The following is a 23573-nucleotide window of genomic DNA, read 5'->3' on the forward strand; positions in this document are numbered from 1 at the left end:
AACTTCTACAACGTTGGAAATAATCATTGTAATTCGCACTGTGTCTGCACTGGTGTCAATTCCCATGCACTCTTCGTGCACCTGAATCGCTTGTCTGATACAATACTTTTGGAGGAACAAAAACAAGCTGAGAATCCAAAATGCGTAAAAATCCGGAGCTCATCCATTCATACACACTCGAAGCAAAACAATATTTTGACTTGGTTTCATGTATTCGACTGTCTCATGCCACGACCTCCAGTAAAACACGGAACGTTGGACGAAACGTTTATTCAACGTCGGAGCAACGTCTGGCCAACGGTTCCAAAAGCATTCCAACATTGATTGGTCCGTGCCGCCATCCACTCATCGTTAATAATTGCAAATTGTTAAGATTCACTAAACGACCAGCGGACAACGGCATGGACGCAAAGAAAAAGTATGTTGTTGTTTGAATATCACTTTAACACACACGCAGCGTACACAGCAGACAAAAGGTTAAAATGGAGAGTAATTGGCTTGTTCCTGTTCATCTTGTCCCGGAAAGGGTTAAGTGGGTGATAGATTTTCAATAATAAAAACTCCGCGGTGGTGCGTGACTTTGCCGACTTCGTTCCATGAGCAGAATTAAGGACGGGAGACGACGTGAGTGGATTGCGGTTTGGAGAGCAGTGATTTTAAAATTGTACTCAAATGCTAATGCGAGCAAAAATAATGTAATATTCATTGTGGAAGGAACAGCATAAATCTTTCAAAACTTCTTTTTCAATCCATTTTTTTGCCTCCCTTACATAACGTATTCATATAGATTTTTGCGCGTGTTTGTGTTTAAAAACGTCTGTGTTTAAACAGAAGCAAAGTGTAACCTTTAAAAAATGTATAAAGTTATTGTCGTCAGGAATTTACAACGCGGTCAATCACAAGTTGAGCGGTGGCGCAATGGTTAGCGTGCTGCGCCTTGAACCCCGGTGATCAGAGTTCGATTCCTAGCCACGGGCTAACATCAGTGGCGGGCAATATCTGAACCAGTCCCTAGGTCATCAACCCACATTGACCAGCGTGGCGAAGTAACTCGGCGTTCGGTGGCACTTCATCCAGCAGCAGAATGACAAACGGGTTGTAATGATTATTATTTACACTATGAGACCTCCTTTACCAGTGGCAAAATATAGTAGTAGGTTTTTACCCTTTAAACTGGTACAAAACTGACACCTTTATACAAGGCATCATGTTTGCAATAACCACAACACAAGTAGTCAAAATGCAAACAAAAATAAACAACTCTGATGATGATAATGATATGCACTGTCCTTGAAGTTGATTGGTCCACACCCGAGACAGCTTTCTTTAGAGCCTAGTCTCCATTGGTGTTGGATCAGATGACACCAAAACGCGTACAACTCAAAAACAGTGCACTATCCGAGTATTGAGAGCTCGGGGAAAGCATTTACACTATGAGACCTCCTTTACCAGTGGCAAAATATAGTAGTAGGTTTTTACCCTTTAAACTGGTACAACACTGACACCTTTATACAAGGCATCATGTTTGCAATAACCACAACACAAGTAGTCAAAATGCAAACAAAAAGAAACAACTCAGTATAAAGGTGTCAGTTTTGTACCAGTTTAAAGGGTAAAAACCTACTACTGTACTATGATTATTATTATCGAGGACGATACATGTAAATTGCGCTATAACATATAGTTAGGTATTTCTCAGCATTTCCACATATTCAAACAAGTTCTATGCCCATTCGTTTAAGAAAAAAAATCGAACCTCATTTGTCTTATTCTTCTAGTTCAGAATTCCACGTGAATGGATTTGCACGATGAATGAGAGGTGCGTGAGGGCAGCGATCCGTGTTTACACAAGCAAAGATGGTGCACGGGGTAACTTGTTCAAATACATGTCTTGTGAAAAGCAACTCACGTAATTGGGATTGCTATGACGTGTGATCGCACTGCATAATGACTGACAATGACGCTTCGAGTGGCTCGTGTTATTCTCTAAGAAAACTGCTGTTCTGTACAGCTATATAACAAAAAAACACGCAAATAATGTTTAGCTCCTCTGACGAGCTTTCAAATTTACACGGCATGTTAATTTGGGCATGATTGTCTGACGTTTCGCTGCACGCGCTGGGAGTATCTTAAGGAACTGAAGCAAATTCAGTTCACGTGTGCAACCAATCTACAACCCTTAAGCACATGCGAGAGTTTTAGTTCATTTGATTGATCGTACAAAGTGAGTTGCACCACGAGTGTTTACTTCTTTATGTCACCCTCGGGGAGTACCAGTTACCGCTCTGACTCATTGACTCGACAGCATCACCTCCGTCATCTTCAGGAACTAATTGCTTCAATTATGGGAGCTTCTCAAAGAACTCAATTCTCAATTGAAATCTAATTGGACGATGCAACCACAAAACAAAAAAAACGCCTGCACACGAGCATAAATTATATCGGTTTACCATGATGAGTTTTGTTGATTCGTTTTAATACAAACATGTACAACGACGTATTGCCCGGCCTTTAAACGGCTCGCTGGACGTTGGCGTTGCATACCAGTCACTTAAAATCGCAAGTCCCCAGCGGGGAGTGGCTTCGTTGGTCACGACTCGAACAATGCATCGGCAGGGTGTAAATAATATCTCTCTAGAATTTAAGTTTTCGTCACTGCAGGGATCCATACTCTTTGGTTCTTTCGGTAAAGTCACGTGGGTATAAAATAAAATACATTAAATCACGGCGTTTCGGGCGCAACACAAGCGTCCGTCATCAGGTGGGACAACCACAGCAAGAAACAATTGCTGAAGTGGGCAAAAGAGCTGCCGTGAAAAGAGGCTATTTAGGTAAGTGAGAGGGGGAGGGGGGAGCCAGGGAGGAGAGACAGAGAGGTGGGAGGGAAGTGGAGCGCTGCTATTTTATTTTAAACCTACGTGACATTACCGAAAGGACCAACGAGTAATAATATCTCTGTTAAACGTGACAATCTTGGTCGGGTTGCGGGGAGCAAACGGCAGGAATTTGGGGGCGTGAGAATACGACCAGGACGCCCAAACCCAAAAAAACAATTCTGGATCACACTGCAAGCTATGAAAAACCCGCGATTTAAATGAAGACATTTGTTGTTCACAGAATTGAGATGCATGTCCATGGTTCCTGGTGCATGCGGTGTAAAGCCACAATTGCGAACAGAGACCCAGTAAACATAAAAAAACTGTTTATTTTTATTTTACTAGGTAAGGCCCACTGAACTATGTAGCTCTTTTTGCACAGGCGACCCAGTCACAAATGATAGCTCAACGAAGTGGCTTATCATCATGTGGAAATGTATAGCAGCAGCTAAATACTCTAAGATGCAACGTTGGGTCAACGTTGGCATGCGGTTATAACCTGACGTTGGATCAACGTTTGTCCGACGTTCCGTGTTTTTACTGGAGATCTCGGCATGGGACAGTCCAACACGAAACCAATTTTTTTCCAAATTAATATTCTGTAAGATTTCATGGGAGAGTAAAGAGGCACATTGGATCATATATACCATTTGGTATTGATTTGGTTTGTATTGAATTCCTATAGCGTTTATTTCATGTCTTACATGGTTTAATATTATGTATTTGAAAGAGCATTTAAATAGGATTTTCCCCACCACTTGAACGATGGGTTTTGTTTACAACACAATTTCCAGTCGGGAAAGCGGAGGAGGGAAAAAAATCATTAAAATTACAAACAATCGGGCAGTTGAACAGCGTTAACCTCATGACACAAAGTAAATGTCAGAAGAATCTCGCTCGCCAAAGGGTACCCATGCATAGACGCAGACATACACGGTAACAATGGTAATGTCTGCGAGCCTTGTAAACACATTAAACTGCCCCTACTTTAAATTCGGTTATTTTCAAGACCATCTTTGCATAATTCACGAATAATTTCATTTGCGTTAGATCATCGTGTAAAAATTTGTGTCGGCACACCCTTCTCCACCCGACACAGCCGATGAATGATCGTGTCACGGGGGTCAAACGAGGACAAACGTATGACTGCTTTAGCAGCGCCAACGGTGTTGTGAATTCTCATGTCTTTTAGAACCGATTTTGTATTTCGTTTGTTGTCTTTCCCCCGCACCTCCGATTAGCGCGGTTGACTACGTACGGTGCAAAAGAAGTTTTCCACCGTACTCACATACACACGTATTGTTGTTGCCGGAGAGGAATCTCACAATCTTTACATGGGAACGATGTTTCACTGGACGTTCACGTCCAGCATCGGTCAGGTTGTTAACGGGAGTTCAGATCTCGGAACGCCACGTGTTTAATTCACGGAACGATTTAATTCGTCGGCCGGGTGGGCGGTGGGGGTACGCTACAGATTTTTCCATAACCTCACTCAAAAGAAAAAAGAATTCTGAATTATATTTCGATTTAAAGCTTTCGTGACTGCAGGGATTCATCTTCTTGGTTCTTTCGGTAAAGTCACGTAGAAGGGAAGTAAGAAAATAATAAAAATAAAACATAATAAAATAAAATAATTCTCACGACGTTTCGGCTACAACGCAAGCAGCTGTCTTCAGGTGAAGAAGACGGCTGCTTGCGTTGTAGCCGAAACGTCGTGAGGATGATTTTATTTTATCATGTTTTATTTTTATTATTTTATTACTTCCCTCCTACGTGACTTTACCGAAAGAACCAATAAGAATTCTGAATTATGTCGGTTGTACGAATTTAACCGTCTTGTTTCACGTTGCGTTATCAAACAACAATTCATTTACCCCTTTGTCGTATGAATTGTAATTTATTGCCACACACGTAATGTGTGTGCAATGTTTTTTTTGTAATGTACATAAAATGAGATTTGTTCACCCTATATATAATATATAAAAAAAACATTCAAATTACATTTTCAATGTTCTGTTTCCCATAAATACCTAGCCGGAAGCCGCAAGAAGGCGAGATCTTGCTATCATCTCTCACCCCATCATCCCATCCCTGGATCAGCCTGCGCATGGATTTTCCAGTGACAGCCAGGGAATTGCCAAAGCAATGTGAACGACTTCGCTTCACCATTCACAATCGGGGGACATTTCATACACGGTGCCATCGAGCGCGACCAATTGTAAAGAGTGAATATTAATTGCAACTAAACTATGAAAAACAAACCGTGACACAAAAAAGAGTTTGCAGTCGTTTGCTTTCTGGGAGATGCTGCAACTCGACGGACGTTATTTTTAAATCCTTTATATTAAGTTCACTTGCTTGCTTGCTTGCGCGCTTACGACCGTGCAAATCTTTCGGTCGTTTTTTAACCCACTTCCCGTGATCCAATCGAGCTGACATTTTACACACAGACTCGTTGTGCGTGACAATTTATTTTCGGAAAAAAATTTTCCCAAAATTTTCCACTTTTTAAGAAAAAAAACCCATCATATTTAATTTAAAATACCAATGTGATAAAAATAAGACTCTTACTCAAGAAAAACAGAAATGAATAATAAAATAAAACCGATGCCACGCATATAAAGGATTTATAGTGAAAAACTTTGTTTTTACGGGTTAATTTTTTCTGGCTTGTAATGTCAGAGGTTTTGAAATAATGTGAAGGTGCAGGTATAGGTGTAGCCCTGCAATTGCTCGCTCGTGCCCCTGCTGGCCGAAGGGACTGGACAAGAAGAGGGGGGGGGGATTTTGAGAAAGCCACTCCAAAATGGGATTTAAGAAACGTTTAACCTCATTCAGAGTTTCGGGGCTACCGTGCCAGGAGGTAGAATCGAACTGGCCTGCGTTGCCAACCGTGAGTGTTACCAAGGCACTGCCTCGTACGGAATATATTCTGGGCTAAATTGTATTCCGCTGTGGAAAGTTTTCTCCCCCACCCCTCCCTACTTCCACCGTGTGTCAACCTTTGACTCCACTTTCGTAAGCGGTCACTTTATTACAGGCACGCGCTTGAGGTGATTTAGTAAAATACATTCTGCCCCACCCCCCATCCCGTAAATATTAATGGAAGAGAAAAAAAATAAGTGTGTTTTAGTTCAATGTGCACGCGCGCGTAATGCATATGACGCACATCAAGTCGGAACGCTGACCTTTTCACAGTTTTTTTCCTCCCCTTCCCTTTCTCCTCTTTATTCTAGCGGGGAGAATGACCACTCTGAGCTCAAGTGTTTTCTCTGCAGATCTTAACCTTATCACCTACAATTTCTCGTGGGACAAGGGTGATATTTAATTATGATGAGCTATGCCGTGACTTACTATTTTTTTTCTAATTCCCAACTCACTAAAATACATCCGTCACCTTGTCAAAACATGCACCTTGCTCAGATTTAGTTTAAAAAAAACAACAACGAATATTGTGGTGAAAATAGCAAAAGCTGTGAGAGCGGGTTGTGATATTGTTGGCCGTTTTGACTTAAAAACTAAAATTCCAGTCGCCGACTTGCATCAAGCACCCAAATAAATGACGTTAACATCCTAAATACAGCGCAGCGGTGCCCTGCAACTCGTGCAGAGCAACTAATAGTGTCCCTGCCATCACTGGCCCCAACAAATTGAAAAGCCGCACGTAGGATAATTCCACACAACCTGTTGGCGTCGGTTCTAAAATGTATTATTAACCACAATTAACCACAAATACCACCCCCCTCCCCCCCCCCCCCGAATAAACAACACATCACGTGGCACACAATTAAAACTAAAATTGCCAGCTTATTTTAACTCAGTTCCTTCAATCCCTAGTTGCTTCTTGTGTATATACTTAAACGTATACATTTTGGTACCATTTTCATAAAGACGCAATCATTAAAACGAGAAAGAGAATATATACTTGAAAAAAATGTTCATAACGAGCAGTGCGAGAGGGTCGAGGCCAATGTGTGGGGAGTTTAAGCCGCAGACACTTACAGCTTCGAGAGGTTGAGTCCGTGGAAGGTCTTCCAAGAGAGGCTTGTCAGCTTGTTATTGGAAAGGTCACTGTCAGGGGGCAAGAGAGAAGCAACAATTAATAAACATCACGCGGCTGAGAGTAGCAAACGCAGTGCTGACCAGGCTGGCTTCGTTAATGCGCGATGACGGAGTGCAGGATAGACGCATCGGTCAGAGTACCGCGCTGCGAAACCGTGAAATTCGTCAAGCCGAGTTAGATTCCCCAGACGTGACTAACAGCGTTGGTCAGAGGGGGATATCCAAACCAGCGTGGTGAAGTATGGTCAATTAAAATTCATGATTGACATGATTTTGGGGGGGGGGGGGGGTGGGGGAGAGGAGGCCTTCATCCAGCAGTGGATTGGATAAAGTGCTGTAAATTAATCGTATTTTTTATTTTTACATCATTCAGTTTAACAGTTAAAACGACATCTTCACTCCACAACAGCAGGAGCATCAGTCGGATAATTTATTTTATTATGTTTTATTTTTATTATTTTATTACTTCCCTTCTACGTGACTTTACCGAAAGCACCAAGAATATGAATCCCTGCAGTCACGAAAGCTTTAAATCGAAAAGTAAAAACGACAGTCCACGGTAAAAATGTCAGATGTGTAAACGAATATAATTTTTATTTTTAATTTTTTGCATGGGATTCCTCATCGACAGCATTTATCTATCTACTGCTGGATGAAGGCCTACTCCCAAGTTGTCACCTGCCCCACCCCCCACCCCGCGTGGCCCTACGGCGATGCCACAATCCGTCTCGCTCCATCTCCGCGGAGGACGCGTTCCCAGGCACATTCCCTCCTTCAGTTGCCATTTTGTCACGTGTCTCGTCCATAGGCACTACCGTACCCTCTATCGCTTCACCCTGCTCATGCACACTTGCTTATCTTAAGTTAGAGACATATATTTTTTTTTATATGATTTCAACGTGAGCCCGGTACAGAGCCGCAGGGAGGGGGCACGGAGACTTCACGGACAAAAGTCCCCAAAGGCTCCTGGGTCTCTCTCAATTCAATGTGCTCTCTGCTCTAGAGGAGTTGTACATCCCTAGCTGCCGCTGCAATTCAGTGGCCTAAAATACAATGTTTCGCGCCGGATGATCGCTGCAAAGTATGATCTGTGTTTTGATTTAGTGTGCTGATCTTAAAGGTGCATTGAAAAATGTTGACACTCCGACTGATGCTCCTGCTGTTGTGGAGTGACTCGTGCAGCCAGCTATGGCTGCAGAGTTTGGTGGTAGATGTTGTTTACGTCGTTCATTGTGAAAATTTGGTCACAGTTCCTATGATCACTGTTTCATTGCTTTTATGGCTTTATTTTGGTGATTTTCGAAAGTTTTTCGGTTTGGCCATGTTTGTTTGTTGTAGTACAGAGTTAGACTGATGGCCTTAATCTAAGTTGTCTTGTGGTTGTTGTTGTTGTTGTTTAACTTGCATCCCACTGGGATTTTTGCACACAGTGTTGGTGTACGGTGCTTTTTCTGCAATATCTTGCTGTCTTTTCTTGGATTTTCTGTTTGCACATAGTCACTTTAACATATTTTTTTTGTTCATGTTTTTGTTTTTTGTTTGTTGCGGTTGCACCCGATTCAAGAGCCGAATGGCTCACAGGGCTCTACACCTAATACATGAACTTGAAACTTGGACTTTTGCATCTCCTAAACGTCCCTCTGGTACCCTGCTCAGATCTTGTTCCAGCTGAATTGTCGAATGTTGTTTTTGATCCATGTTATAGCAGGAAAAATCCGATTACAGCATGGCTTAATTTATCGGGGAAATGTTTTCCAGGGCCTCCCAAACTCCCAACCACACACACCCCCCCCCCCAACCTCTATACGTGGACGCCCCCCCCTCCCGCCCCCGACACAAGCAAAACATTTTCCAGAGCTCAGCCCTGGACAGCCCCGGCTTAAATTAAATTAAGCCACGATTACAGCAGAGGGCAAATGTGTTGCAGACACCACGGTAATAATGTAAAATGGCTCCCTACTTTAAGGAGATTCTGCAGTGTGTGCCTCAGCATTAATGGGATTCTACTTAATCGAATATAAATTGTTTTTTGTTGTTCCTGTATTGTATAAAGTTCGGGCTTTTTTTTCCTTCCCAATCTTGTTAATGGGTTACATCTATTCCGGGGAGATGGTGGGGAGGTGGGGGGGGGGCTGTTTTGGCACTGGGCGGCAGGGTTCACAGCCAACTCCAGTACCCAGCCAAGGGCGCCGAGTTGGAATGACAAGTGGGTCCACATTTGTGTCTGTGGTGCGCAGCTCGAGGGGAGCCCAAATCGCCACGCGGCAGTTGGAGTTTTCATTGTTGTCGTCGTGCGCTTCCTAAATGCACCGCTCTTCTCAGCGGTCAAGGACGCGGGCTCCCCTCGCGGTCACCCGACGGTTGACCCCCCCCCCCACCACCGCCCTTGACAATCTACAGACGTCCCGAGCCCGCGACCACCTGCACTCGAGCAGCAGCAGCTCGCGAGCTAACGAGCCGCACGGCGGGTCGGGCGACGGCGCGGGTTCACTCGCTGTGCACGTGGCACTCGCGAGTGGTTTTCGCTCATCATCGCACGCCGGGTCACGCTTCGTTTTAGCCCCAGCGCGAACGTCTTATTATTATTCTTAGGTTGTTTTCGGTAAAGTCACGTAGGTAAAAAATTAAAATTAATAAAAGTAAAATAAAAATCACGACGTTTCGAAGGCAACACAAGCTTCCGTCTTCAGGTGGAACCGTCACAGCACGATAGCTGTATCAAGTAAGAGAAATACCAAGAAAACAGTCCTTGTATATATACTGGTTGAGGGTGGGAGGAGCCAAGGTGGGCCCTGGATATTATTATTGTGAGGTTCGGTGCGGCTGAAGCACGCTGTTAGGAATGAGCCTTTGTTGTGTAGACTGGTTGAACTCGGAGGTTCCAAGAGTTCTAGATTTGAAGCTTTCGTGACTGCAAGGATTCATACTCTTAGTTCTTTCGGTAACGTTCAGTAGGTAAAAAATAAAATTAAAATTAAAAAAATTTTTTACCTGAAGACGGAAGCTTGTGTTGCCTCCGAAACGTCGTGATTTTTATTGTTTTATTTTTATTAATTTTAATTTCATTTTTTACCTACGTGACTTTACCGAAAGAACTAAGAGTATGGTTCCAAGAGTTGTTATTATTAAGCGGGGAAAGCCTTGCCCGGCGCGACATCGTCGAATCGCGTGTTTCGGCAATACGCGGCATTCTCCAGGAACGCGGTGACCCCCGCGTTCGGTGAGGCCATCCTTCATTTGATTCTGTTATTTGATTGCAGGCGCGTGGCGGGCAGCGGTGCCTACGCACACGCATAATAATCCGGCACTGTGGACGCATCGCCGCGGGTTGCTGAATCACCACACGCGGATGTTGTGAAACTCCCCTTCCCCGTGGGCTTCAAGGAGTCGTCACCCTATGGGAACCTCATTTGCCAGTAAAAATATGATAATTGGTTGTTTACCCTTCTATCTGGCAACAAAACTGACACCTTTTTACAAGGAGTCATGTTTGCATAGACCGCAATACCTGCAGTCATAATACAAACAAAAGACATAACTCTGATAATGTATGCACTGTCCTTGAAGTTGATTGGTCCACACCCGAGACAGCTTTCCTTAGAGCCTAGTCTCACATGGGTTGGACCAGATGACACCAAAAGGCGCACAACTCAAAGACAATGCACCATCAGAGTATGAGAGCTCGGGGCAAGCATCTACACTATGGGAACCTCATTTGCCAGTAAAAATATGATAATTGGTTGTTTACCCTTCTATCTGGCAACTCCCCTAGCTCTTCTCCTGCCTCTTCGGTCCGCGGTTCGAGGTGCAAACTCGCGAGGTGATTCGTAGGCCCCGCGTTGACACGTGGTGGAACCATGGCCATTTTACATGCGACGCTGCCCCTATTCGCATGGCGAGACAATCGACTTTCGTATTGTGCTCACGTGGAGCTTGTCGACTGAGACAGCGTACGGCTGCAGGCGTATGCATTGTAAATGTTGTGGCTTGGCTCTCCGACACACCGGTTGTGCTGTCCTAGTGACCTATTGGCACGTTCTGTTTACGTGACAAACCTTACTTATTGGCTGTGTGGGGTGGTGGTGGGTTTAACGACACATTTATATATTTACGTGATCGTCCCAAAAAACCTGTATTAAGGAGTATGCATGTTGATTTGAAGCTTTCGTGACTGCAGGAGTCCATACTCGTCATCAGGTGGTAAAGCATGCTTGCATCCCTGCATGACGGACGCTTGTGTTGCGTCCGAAACGTCGTCATTTATTTTATTTTATACCTACGTGACTTTACCGAAAGAACCAAAGAGTATACAATGCATGTTGTACGTATGTATTTTGAACTTCTCTCGCACCGTACGTAGCCAACCGCGCTTTTCGGAGGTGCGAGGGAAGGAAGAGCAAATTAACCCGGTGAATATCGAAATATCTCAAACGCCACCGGCAAATGACGGAAGTCGCCAGTGGTGTTGCAATGCGGTCTGTGCTTATGAGATTGGTGACCGCTCTTTTTCACAGATGTCCAGTCGGGTTGGGCACGAACGTTACAACAACAAGACGAAAAACATGATAGTAATATTCTTAGGTTTTTCGGTAAAGTCACGTAGGTAAAAATTAAAATTAATAAAAGTAAAATAAAAATAAAATAAAAATCACGACGTTTCGGAGGCAACACAAGCTTCCGTCTACAGGTGGAACCGTCACAGCCCGACAGCTGTATCAAGTGAATGAGAGATTACCAGGAACGGCACACTTTTTATTATTATGGTAAGGTGCGGCTTGAGACTATGAATAGACTGCATACATGATAGTAGGGCAAAGTACAAGAGAATGTAAACAAATCACCCACCAACATGAAAACAAAATTAAACCATCCTCGTCCTACCAGGCAAAGCCCACTGAGGTATGTACACGTTGAACTTATTTCGCACCGTACGTATCCAACGGTGCTAATCGGAAGTGCGGGGATTGTCTGTCGCTTAATTGTCCATCGGTGTGGGAGTCGGGGGGGTGGGGGAGATAGCCACATCCGGCCCAAACGTGGCGGAGAGAACGAGAGAGACGGAGACACAGAGGGCGTATTCCTAGAGTGTAAGAACAGTCAGCATTATTATTTCCTCCCAAAGGGTGCTCATACTTAATTTGCGGTTAAAGATCCCGAGCCAAATTAGCACACGCGGGCGAGCCGGCCAGCCAGGCAGCTTTGCGCGACCATCTCCATGAGTCCAATGCCACCTGGGTTCAATGTCAGACGCATGGCCGGGCGCACACTCACACACGCTCGCACACACACTCAACAACAACAACAACCGCCATTCGCCACTAAGTGGCGGTGACGTCACCACGACGCTTGTGCCAGGCCATGTGCACCTTGAGGCTACCACGTGAAGTGTCGAACGCCTGCTGGCAGGAGGTCACGGGGCAGACCCAGGTGCCACGGGTCGACTGACCGAGATGACCGAGATGACTGGCTGATGCACCACCTGTGCCCCCTACTGTACCAACTTGCTGTGCTTTAGCCACCCGGCGCTCACTCACACACGCACGCACACACACTCGCGACTCGAACGGGAAAAAGAAGAACGGTGTTCGAGTAGAAAGGGAGATCTTGTTGCGGCCACTGCTGCTGCTGCGTGTAAGCACTCGCTTTCAAGCAGTGACGTGCACCCCGATTTCAATAAAAGGGAGAACAAGACAACGCAAAACGAAACAATCAATGAACCGACGAAGAATTACGCGGGGTGGGGGGGGGGATAGGAAACAAAATGCAAATATAAAATAAAAACAGGAAAGCACGTAATCCTTTATATATAAAAACCAATCCCTATTTAAATTCAGCTCATTCATACAATCCAATAGAGCCATGGGGGTAGGAATGGGGTCTGGCATACTAATTGGATATTATTACACAACAGGTCAGGCGAGAGCCAAGGCAACGGCATGGGAATCCTCGCAGGGGGTCACAGCCCATGGAACGCGGCCGCTTGCCAGTAACAAAGGCGGTCAGTGTTCAAGCGGCGGTGGCTATATGGCTTATTTCCTTCCCGGCAGGCGAGTCGCCCATTGCAGCACGCACCGTTATCCCCCCTCGTTTGCGAGACTCGCCATCCGCGGTTTTAGGCTGTCCGCGAATCGCGCCTGAAACTCTACACCACTGCTGCGTCAAGAGAGTAAGAGAGAGCGAGAGAGAAAGAGAGAGAGCGTTGATGGGATAAGGCGACGAGAGAGAATGTGTTTGCGAGAATGTGATGAGATCAAATGGTGACGTAAAGTGATGAGCTCGCGAATGACGGGAGAGATCAAGTGATGAGGTAAAGTGATGAGACAAAGTGATGAGATGAGCTGATGAGAAAGAGTGATGAGGGAGGCAGTGATAAGATAAAGTGGTGACGTAAAGTTACGAGAGATAAAAATCATACATCTATTTAAGGTAATTTATTTAAAAAGGTAGATATTCCTATGGCAACATCATTATCCGCAAAATGTGCAATTTATGAGCATCTCAGGAACGTATCCCTCGCGAATAATGAGGGAACACTGTACTGCGTGTTTACGGTTGTAGCGTACACACGTCTGTCACACACGTGTGTCACGCATGTGTGCCAGGGGTAAGAGTTTGGTACCTTCATCCACCGAATGATATTATGATTACAGATTATTAATAATTACGCGTATGTCTTTACTGCCCACAGCGGCAAGCCACACACACACACAATGCTTTGTGTCTGAATAACAATGAAAATCAGTTGGCTGCAAATAAATGCTCCATTCCGGCGATGGTGACCATCATGTTGGGGAGATTCTAGATTTGAAGCTTTCGTGACTGCAAGGATTCATATTCTTAGGTTTTTTCGGTAAAGTCACGTAGGTAAAAAAAAATTTTCATTAATAAAAGTAAAATAAAAATAAAAATCACGACGTTTCGGAGGCAACACAAGCTTCCGTCTTCAGGTGGAACTGTCACAGCACGATAGCTGTATCAAGTGAGTATTTGTATATATACTGGTTGAGGGTGGCTCCTCCCACCCTCAACCAGTATATATACAAATACCGTGTTCTTGGAATTTCTCTCACTTGATACAGCTATCGTGCTGTGACAGTTCCACCTGAAGACGGAAGCTTGTGTTGCCTCCGAAACGTCGTGATTTTTATTTTTATTTTACTTTTATTAATTTTTTTACCTACGTGACTTTACCGAAAAAACCTAAGAATATGTTTGGGGAGTTATTTTCTGAGGCGCCGAGAGCCGCCCTTGTTTCAGCCGCACGACTCTGGGATCATTTTTTTTTCTTTCCCAAAAGTATTATAGTCTTGACAAGACGAGGTCAGATACGCAGCGCAGAGGATATGAAAGTGGGTTGACACCAGCACAAACCACGCGTGAGGAAACTCGTCTTAAACCGCGCGTTCCAATAAACCGGTCCGATAAACTCGACAACCCATCTGGTGATAATTGGTTTTTTTACCCTTCTATCTGGCAACAAAACTGACACCTTTTTTTACAAGCAGTCATGTTTGCATAAACCACAATACCTTGTCTTTGAGTTGTGCGTCTTTTGGCGTCATCTGGTCCAACCCATGTGAGACTTGGCTCTAAGGAAAGCTGTCTCGGGTGCGGACCAATCAACTTCAAGGACAGTGCATACATTATCAGAGTTATGTTTTTTGTTTGCATTATGACTGCAGGTATTGTGGTCTATGCAAACATTACTCCTTGTAACAAAAGGTGACAGTTTTGTTGCCAAATAGAAGGGTAAAAAAACAATTATCATATTTTTTACTGCCAAATGAGGTTCCAATGGTGTAAACGTACCTGGTGTCATCTTAAGCTCCGATACCCCTGTAGTAAAAGACTAAAATATGGAGGGGGGTGGAAAAGGGGGGGGGGGGAAGTGCCTAAATGCCCTAATGAATGCTCTTAAGAATCAATGGCCGCTGTAGGAGAGGTAGTCCAGGTGTCTGGCTGGGATTTCATTTGTTGAGAAATTACGTTTTTCGCATTGAACTGCGTCGAGGCGCGATGCTCGTTCGGCACGCGACGAGCGATCCGCCCTTCCCGCGGAAACGTTTGACGGAGAGGAGAAGTAAGTCGGAGAAGAATCTGACGGTTGAAGTTGCATCGCCACGAGCCGCCATCAATTCAGCCATGATCAATCCACTGCTGGATGAAGGCCCTCCCCCCTGAGCTGTCGCCATTTCAGACGATCCTGCTGTAGTAATTCATAATCTGCGTGTCACCTGCACGTGAGAGCGACATTTCCGTCGCTCCTTCTCCACGCTCTGCGCGGTGCCGTGGGGACCTCGTTCCGTTCCTCGGCTGGCTACCACTCTGTCACGTAGCAACGTGGACTGCCCAAGCCCGCTCATTTTATTAACCCTACAGCTCGAACGGAGTCAATGACCCGTGTTCGTTCTCCAATTCTCTCATTCATAACAGTATATACAGGGTGCTTAATTTTTTTTTTTAACTTACATGGGATTATCTTTTTAATGGAAAAAATAGTATAATACACTGCAACATGTTGATTTAAAGCTTTCGTGACTGCAGGGATTCATATTCTTGGTTCTTGCGGTAAAGTGACGTAGAAGGGAAACAATAAAATAATAAAAAATATAAAACATGTTAACAAATGTTAATAGCTTCAAAACGTCAAAGGGTCTCCACTTGTTTCGCCATCATTGCCAACACGTGCCTGGAATCTTCTCCAGGTGGTCTCCAGAGCCCGGAGGCAGCACATTTCTTGTGGTATTGTTGCAAATTCTCAGAAGCGTTAACATTTGTTTGAAGCACCCTGTATATGTATAAAATATTGTTTTTTAAAACATCGAATCGATTTTGAATTGCAACAATTTGTGGGCTCACCAAAAATATGAATTCGTTACAACGGCGGGGATGGCGCAGATCTAACACTCGTGCCTCGCAGCCAAAACGACTTGGGTTCGATTCCCGACTCGGGTGCCTCTCTGTGTAGAGTTGGTATGTTCTCTCCCTGTTCTGCGTGGGTTTCCTCCCACAGCGAAATAAAAAAATGCAACGGGTATTCGCCAAATATCCCAAAACTTGCAAATTACGCAAGTGGGATCGCACAAAGCCACGACGTCGCACCCCCTAAAAGCTAAAACTTGGCAAGAATATTTCTGAAACAAAAAAAAAACGTGCTGTACGTTGAACTTCTTTCGCACCGCCGTACGTAGCCAACCGTGCGGCGGGAGAAGGACAACAAACTAAACACAAAAAAAGCAGTTCAATATGTTGAGACTCAGTGAGACTAAAATCATCGTATTGTAAATAATACAACGGTTTTAAATGACACAAACTGCCGAAGCACAAAAGCGCGATTTTCTCCAAATGTTCATAACTGGTGGGGGGGGGGGGGGGGCGAGGGGGGTGGGAGCGGGATCTGGAATGTGAAGATCTCCGTGTGGCCAGTGCCTTGCTTTCTCAATGCCAATTCCAATCTCCGGGACATTTTCTCCAGCCATGAATCTCGTTTGCTAGTTGCTTTCATATTGCGTGTCACAGATTAGTTTCACATGATTTACTGCACGTGCCTCGCAATTTATTCGCAATCTATGGGACAGTGAAAAATACGTGTAATATACATTAACCACTGTGTGTGTGTGTGCGTGCGTGCACCCGTGATATACTGTGGGAGCAGATAGCGTAACGGTTAGCGAGCTGCGCCATGAACCAGGCCCGGCAAGTTCCATTCCCGCTTACGGCCGTCAACACCGGCGACGATTATCTGATCAGGTCCTGGGCCTCCCCTAGGTCGACTCAGCCTCAAATGAGTACCTGGTACGGTGTATAAACAGCGCCGCTTGGGAGACAAAGGCGTCTGGGCGTGGTGCTGTCCACCCACCCACTCGTGTACTGTGCCGGCCTTCATAGGTGCTCGCTAACAACACTTGCCCCAACAGTTTGTTCAGGCTATACGGGGGATCTTTGTGTTTGATATGGTAGGAGCAGCGGTGGGGTCAGTGGTTAGTGCCCTGCGCTAAGAACCCCGCAACCTCAGTTAGATTCCCGGACATGGATAACATCGGTGTTGAGCGATGTTTGAACCTGAACCACACTGACCAGGAAGGTAAGGTTAGCTTAAATAGCTCCCATGACCAAAACAGCAGCATGGGGAGGCCTTCATCCAGCAATGGAGTGACAAAGGCTGTAAAATGTAATCGGTGAATGATATCTGAAATAGTCATGGCCCTCTTCTGGGTTTGTTCAGCCTTAATTGAATATTTAGTGAGGTGTGCAATGACCATCAGTGCTGGAGAGAGACACAAAGCAGCCTGACTAGCCCCTTGTGCATCACGTGGGCCTTGATAGGTGCTCGCTAACAGCACCTTCCCCATCAGTGCCATGGTGGCGAGATGTTAACTACCTCGCCTTAGAGGCAAGGAGGTCGTGGGTTCGATCCCGACCCTGACACCTGCATATTTGGAGTTTGCGTGTTTTCCCTGTGGTCGCTGGACTGTTATTATCGTAACCGTTCACATGAAAGGTGATAACATCCCATCACATGATTAGTGCAGGTACTTGGGTATTGAAATCTACATAATAAGCAGCTAGTGTGTGTGTGTTCAGAACTCCTAGACCACCCCACAAATGTCAAGCAATAAGAAGTAATGTGACCGCTTATGATACATTTACGTGAGTGAGGTCGAAATTAATGAAAATTGCTCTTCACCAGATTAATGTGGCCGATCGGCCCGAGCAATGCTCATCTACTGTACCATTTACCGGTGAGTAGTGAGGGTCGGATGAGTTTACGATTGGTGAGCGGCGTCGGGTCTGATGATGGTCAGGTGAGCTCTGATGTGAGCGCAGCAGTCACCTCGGCTGCCCGCTCGTCATATAATGTCCTTCGTTTCGGTCGGTGCGACTGGTCCACACGTCTCGGACTTGTGTGTGACTTATTGTTCTTCTTGGTTCTTTCGGTAACGTCACGTAGAAGGGAAATAATAAAATAATAAAAATAAAACATAATAAAATACAATTCTCACAACGTTTCGGCCACAACGCAAGCAGCCTTCCTCAAGGACGTGAGAATTGTATTTCATTATGTTTCATTTTTATTGTTTTATTATTTCCCTTCTACGTGACTTTACCGAAAGAACCAAGAAGATAAATCCCTGCAGTCACGAAAGCTTTAAATCAAAATTTGACTTATTGTTGTTATTGTTGTTGTCAGTATTTTTATTATTGCAACTCAACGTGAACCCCCCGTGCAAAACGCCGATCACAGAACGGAGATGAGAGGTGGGGTGGCGGAACGTAAACTCTGTGAACAGCAAACAGCCCGATCTCGGCACGAAAGCTGCCCCCCCCCAATGAAGGGGGAAAACACGGGGTTCACTGCCCCACGTAGGTGGGGACCACTTGCCTGGGAGGAGGGGAGTGGTGGGTGGACACATGAACGTTTATATGGGGATAGGGACTCGCGTGAATGTGATAATGAACCCGTAGGCTCGCTCGCGCGATAAGAATCTGCTTCTTTCTCCTCACTCGCCAGCGTTGACGCGTCGTAAGTAATAACCCGTTCGCATCTGTCCATTTAATCGACCTTGACAAAATATCCAGGAGTAATTTATAACCGCCAAAAACCTCACCAAGATTACTTTTATTTTCCCCCCCCTACTTTGGAAGGCCTCATTTGGTTCGTCGAAATATTCGCGCGAGGCATTTTTTTTTTCGCTTTGTTTCTAAAACAAGCGGCCAGTGTTGGAACCGCTTAACCGGATTCGAAGGACGTGACAAAGTGTAACCAAAAAAAACGAAGCTAAAGAAACGTTCATCAGATAACACCGCCCTTAAAAATATTCAACGTAAAATGAGTGACGTTTCGGCCCTTCTTCATAGCACGTAAACTTATTCTACGGTGTAGGCAATGTGAACACTGTTAAGGTGCCGTTTCACATTTAGTTCAGAAATTAAAGTTCACGGGTCAAGGGCAAACCGCACGCACCGTTAGCAAGTAATTTCCGAGTGTCAAAAAAATTTTCACATTTGTATTCGTCACTTTAACATTTGTTTTCTGCCCTCCGAACAAAAAACGCGGCTTTACTGAACAAGTTCTGGCAGCGGAAAGTGTCGCGTTGACCGAGTGCAACGAGATGCGCTCACATGTTTTGCAGGAGGTTGTTGTTCTTGAATGCGCGCTGAGAAATGTACTGCAGGCCGGAATTAATGACTGTCCTGCAAAACAGACACAGTTTTCACCACCATTAGGACGACACACAGGGGGGAGCCGGGAGCGCGGTCGTCGCCGTTTAGCACGAGAACGGTGTTAAAAAACCACACACACACAATGACAACGACTTGCTTTTACGACACGTTACGTATTTTTAGAAGCGCGCCAGAGAATTAAATTGCATTTACGTTCGCGAGCGGAAAGCGTCTGTCGTCCCGTCGCGTTCTGTGGCTCGCACGTGTGGTGGCGCTTAAGGCAGCGAGGCCCTCTTTCTCTCCCATGCATGGCCATCGCAGCCACCAGCCAACGCACGTGCGACAAGAGTCTGGCTCGAAGATGCCCATCACGCACGCACGTTCCTGCACTGCACGGCGCTACGTGTGTCCGTACGAATGTACGTTGAACTTCCCTCGCACCATCGTATGTTGCCAAACCGTGCTAATCGGAGGTGCGGGAGGAAGGGCAACGAAACTACACGCAAAAAGCAGTTCAAGAGAAATGAGTTTTCAATCTAGATGCTTTAAAAGTGCAAAGCGCAAGTGGCTTCATGATATCAGAAGGAAGAGCATTCCAGACGGCCGCAGAAGCGCATCTGAAAGCGTGTGATGCAGTGACCGTCTTTGTTTGATGACCAGCCCAAAGCCACTGCAAACCGATTCCCGCGCACAGCCACCAACAGTGACGATTGTCTGAACCGGTCCTTTGTCCTCCACTAGGTTGACTCAGACTCAAATGAGTACCTGTTGCAGTGTGTAAACATCGCCACTTGGGGAGACAAAGGCGACCAGGCGTGGTGCTGCCCCAACAGTTCATTCAGGCTATACGGGAAATGGGATCTTTGTCTTTGACTGCGTGCCTGTGTGTGTGCGTGCGAGTGGACGCGTGGAAAGGTCAACGGCTCAGATTTCCCTTGGTCAGGGGGCCAAAACATGACTGCCCATCGTTCTCTCAAATGTTATCGTTTACCTTTCACTCCATTGCTTGGTGTGGGTGTTTTTAGCGTCGTGGGATGGTATGGATCCGTACGTACTGTGGCATTTGTCTCGGTAAATATATTAAAAACTTCGAGATGAAGAATAGAATTAATAATAAATGGGGAACTCTGCCAGGTAGAGCTCCGCTTTGCCCTGTGCGTTGGAATATGTCCCTCATCTCACCGGAAGCAGATATCACAAAACTTCGTTTGAAATCCCTTTTTTTTAAATCCTTTATATTAAGTTCGCTTGCTTGCTTACGACCGTGCAAATCTTTCGGTCGTTTTTTAACCCACTTCCCGTGATCCAATCGAGCTGACATTTTGCACACAGACTCGTTGTGCGTGACAATTAATGTTCGTGAAATTTTTTATTCCAAAATTTTACACTTTTTAGGACAAAAATATTATATTTATTTACCAATTGCTTAATGGTGCAATGCAATCATCTGACCCATAGGTGGCAGCCATCTCAAGCCAGAGGACGAGAGGACTCTAGCCGCCCCGATGCCACGCATATAAAGGCATTATAGTGAAAAGCTTTGTTTTTACGGGTTATACTTATTTTTTTATCTACACATGTGCCACGTGTGAAAGAAGCCATGGGGGGGGGGGGTTGTTTTTGAGCACTCATTTGTGACTGAGGCCATGAATTCACTCCACTTGACAATACGATTTAATCACAGGTGGTTAGAGTCCGAATTGGAATCCAGGATCCCATTGGTTTCGGTTCATCAGCGCTATGACCCCAAAGTAACCCAGCCACGTCTTGTACTACAGCATCTCACTAACGCTTCTTAATTAACACACCGAGAAAAAAAAACATATAGACATTGCCATTAATATGTAAAGAAACGTTTTGTTATTTTCCCAATGACCACATCGCTCAAAGTTAGCCTGATTTCATCAGTTCTTAAAAGCTAAGCAGGATTTTTACATGCACGGTGCTTGGAAAGTCGACTGCCGTGCATAACAGGTGGTATAGGCTGGGAGGGGTCGGGGGGCTTATGTGGTAGGCAGCAGAGGATTATGCTCCCCCTGCCTTGACCAATCTCCGCTGACCAGAATGGTGAAGTATGGTCAAACAACCCCGCCCCCATGACCCACGGCACGATCAAGCCCACATTCAGCAGCGAAATGAGAAATGGGTCCGTTACGTGCGTGTGTGTGTGTGTAACATCTCTTGTGAGTGCTCGCTAGATTTTAATTCATTATGCCGTAAAAAAAAAAATTCATGCCAGGATTAACATTTCTGCAGCTACCGTATCCGTAACCCATCAAAGAAATATCCTATTTATCAAACGTGCTCTAAATTGCGGCGAATGAAATGGCAATACATTTCCAATCACGGGTGAGGGTGGGGGGGGGGGGTGAGCGTGCTTCGGAGAAGAATTTCAAAATCATGCGGGAACATTTTCTAAAGTATTACCGGAGCTCTCACGGCGGTTCCAAATTCCTCCTAAATAACCCAATTCCAAGCGGCTGACATCGCGATAATGAGATGTTTTGATATTGATGCTTTATAAAATGTTCACGTGAGCTGTCACCTTGAGTTTTCAGCATCGATTTCCGAGCCTTAAATTTGCCATTTTGACCTATGATTCCTGCATAACAGACTCGCCGTCATGAAGAAGGAAAAACATTTATACAGCACTCCCGTTTGGTCGAGGATTTTAGAAAAAATGTTACACACAACACACACACACACGTACAGCACATTCATTCGCACGTACAGCACATATACAGCACACACAGATACAGCACACAGATACAGCATGCACGGATACAGTACACACACACATACAGCACACACACACATACAGCACTCACACACACAATTATAGCACACATACAGCACGCAGAGATACAGCACACAGATGCTGCACACACACACATACAGCACACACACAATTATAGCACACATACAGCACCCATATATACAGCACACAATTATAGCACAGATACAGCACACACATTTACAGCACACACAGATACAGCACACACACAGCACACACACATACAGTTATAGCACACACACATACAGCACACACACAAATACAGTTATAGCACACACACATACAGCACACACACAAATACAGTTATAGCACACATACAGCACACAGATACAGCACACACAGATACAGCACACACATACAGCACACACATTTACAGCACACACACATTTACAGCACACATACAGCACACAAATACAGCACACACACACATACAGCACACACACACACATACAGCACACACACACATACAGCACACACACACATACAGCACACACACACATACAGCACACACATACAGCACACAAATACAGCACACACACATACAGCACACACATACATACAGCACACACACACATACAGCACACACACATACAGCACACACACACACATACAGCACACACACACACATACAGCACACACACATACAGCAACACAGATACAGCACACACAGAGATGCAGCACACACACATACAGCACACACAAATACAGCAACACACATACAGCACACACACACATACAGCACACACACATACAGCACACACACATACAGCACACACACACATACAGCACACACACATACAGCACACACACATACAGCACACACACAGCACACACATACAGCACACACACATACAGCACACACACATACAGCACACACATACAGCACACACATACAGCACACGCATACAGCACACACACAAATACAGCACACAAATACAGCACACACACAAACAGCAGCAGACACATATACAGCAACACACACACAGATGCAGCAACACACAGAGATGCAGCACACAACTTGAGAGAGGCCCTCTAGAGGGCGTTTGGTCTACTCTTCCACGCCGATCAAAAAGTCTTGGGAGTAGGTGGGTGGGCGGGCGTGATTGCCAACACATTACTCGAGCTGTGTGCTCGGCTCACCGCGACGCTGCGGCGACGGCTGCATCCTAACAAGAGGCTGGCGAACAGATCTGCTGAATGTAAACAAGGTGGCACGGGTCTCGGGAGAGAAGAAGGTCGATGGCTAAGAAGTCCCGCTGAGTGTGCGTACGTTGAACTTCTTTCGCACCGTACGTAGCCGACCGCGCTCATCGCAAGAGCGTTCCAGACGGCCGCAGAAGCGCGTCTGAACGAGCGCGATGCGTTGATTGTCGTTGTTCGATGGCCAGCCAAAAGCCTCTACAAACGAAATTCCTGGCAACACCAGTGACGATTATCTGATCAGGACCTGGGCATCCCCTAGGTTGACTCAGCCTCAAATGAGTACCTGGGGCAGTCTATAAACATCGCCTCTAGAGAGACAAAGGCGGCCGGGCGTGGTGCTGGCCACTCATGCCGGCCTTCATAGGTGATACTCGCTAACAACACTCGCCCCAACAGTCTGTTAATGCTGTACGGGTGAATCTTTGTTTTTGATGCTGTGGAAGCAATGGTGGGGCAGCGGTTTGTGCCCCGCG

The 23573-nt window shown here is 45.4% G+C and overlaps 1 protein-coding gene across 2 annotated transcripts in view; it reads right to left on the reverse strand.

Annotated features, from left to right (window-relative positions):
- The window catches only part of LOC133355128 (BDNF/NT-3 growth factors receptor-like), a 302261-nt gene that overhangs the window by 200107 nt on the left and 78581 nt on the right, over positions 1-23573 (reverse strand). For both annotated transcript variants that reach the window (XM_061572441.1, XM_061572440.1), the window contains exons 3-4: positions 19062-19133; positions 6879-6947 (exon numbers count right to left, since the gene is read on the reverse strand). In XM_061572441.1, the coding sequence (XP_061428425.1) occupies positions 6879-6947; positions 19062-19133 (141 nt within the window). The remainder of the gene's footprint in view (positions 1-6878; positions 6948-19061; positions 19134-23573) is intronic.

This window comes from Lethenteron reissneri, chromosome 50 (genome assembly GCF_015708825.2).
Source record: "Lethenteron reissneri isolate LAM-NWPU_2019-01 chromosome 50, ASM1570882v1, whole genome shotgun sequence".
Taxonomy (NCBI): Eukaryota; Metazoa; Chordata; class Hyperoartia; order Petromyzontiformes; family Petromyzontidae; genus Lethenteron; species Lethenteron reissneri.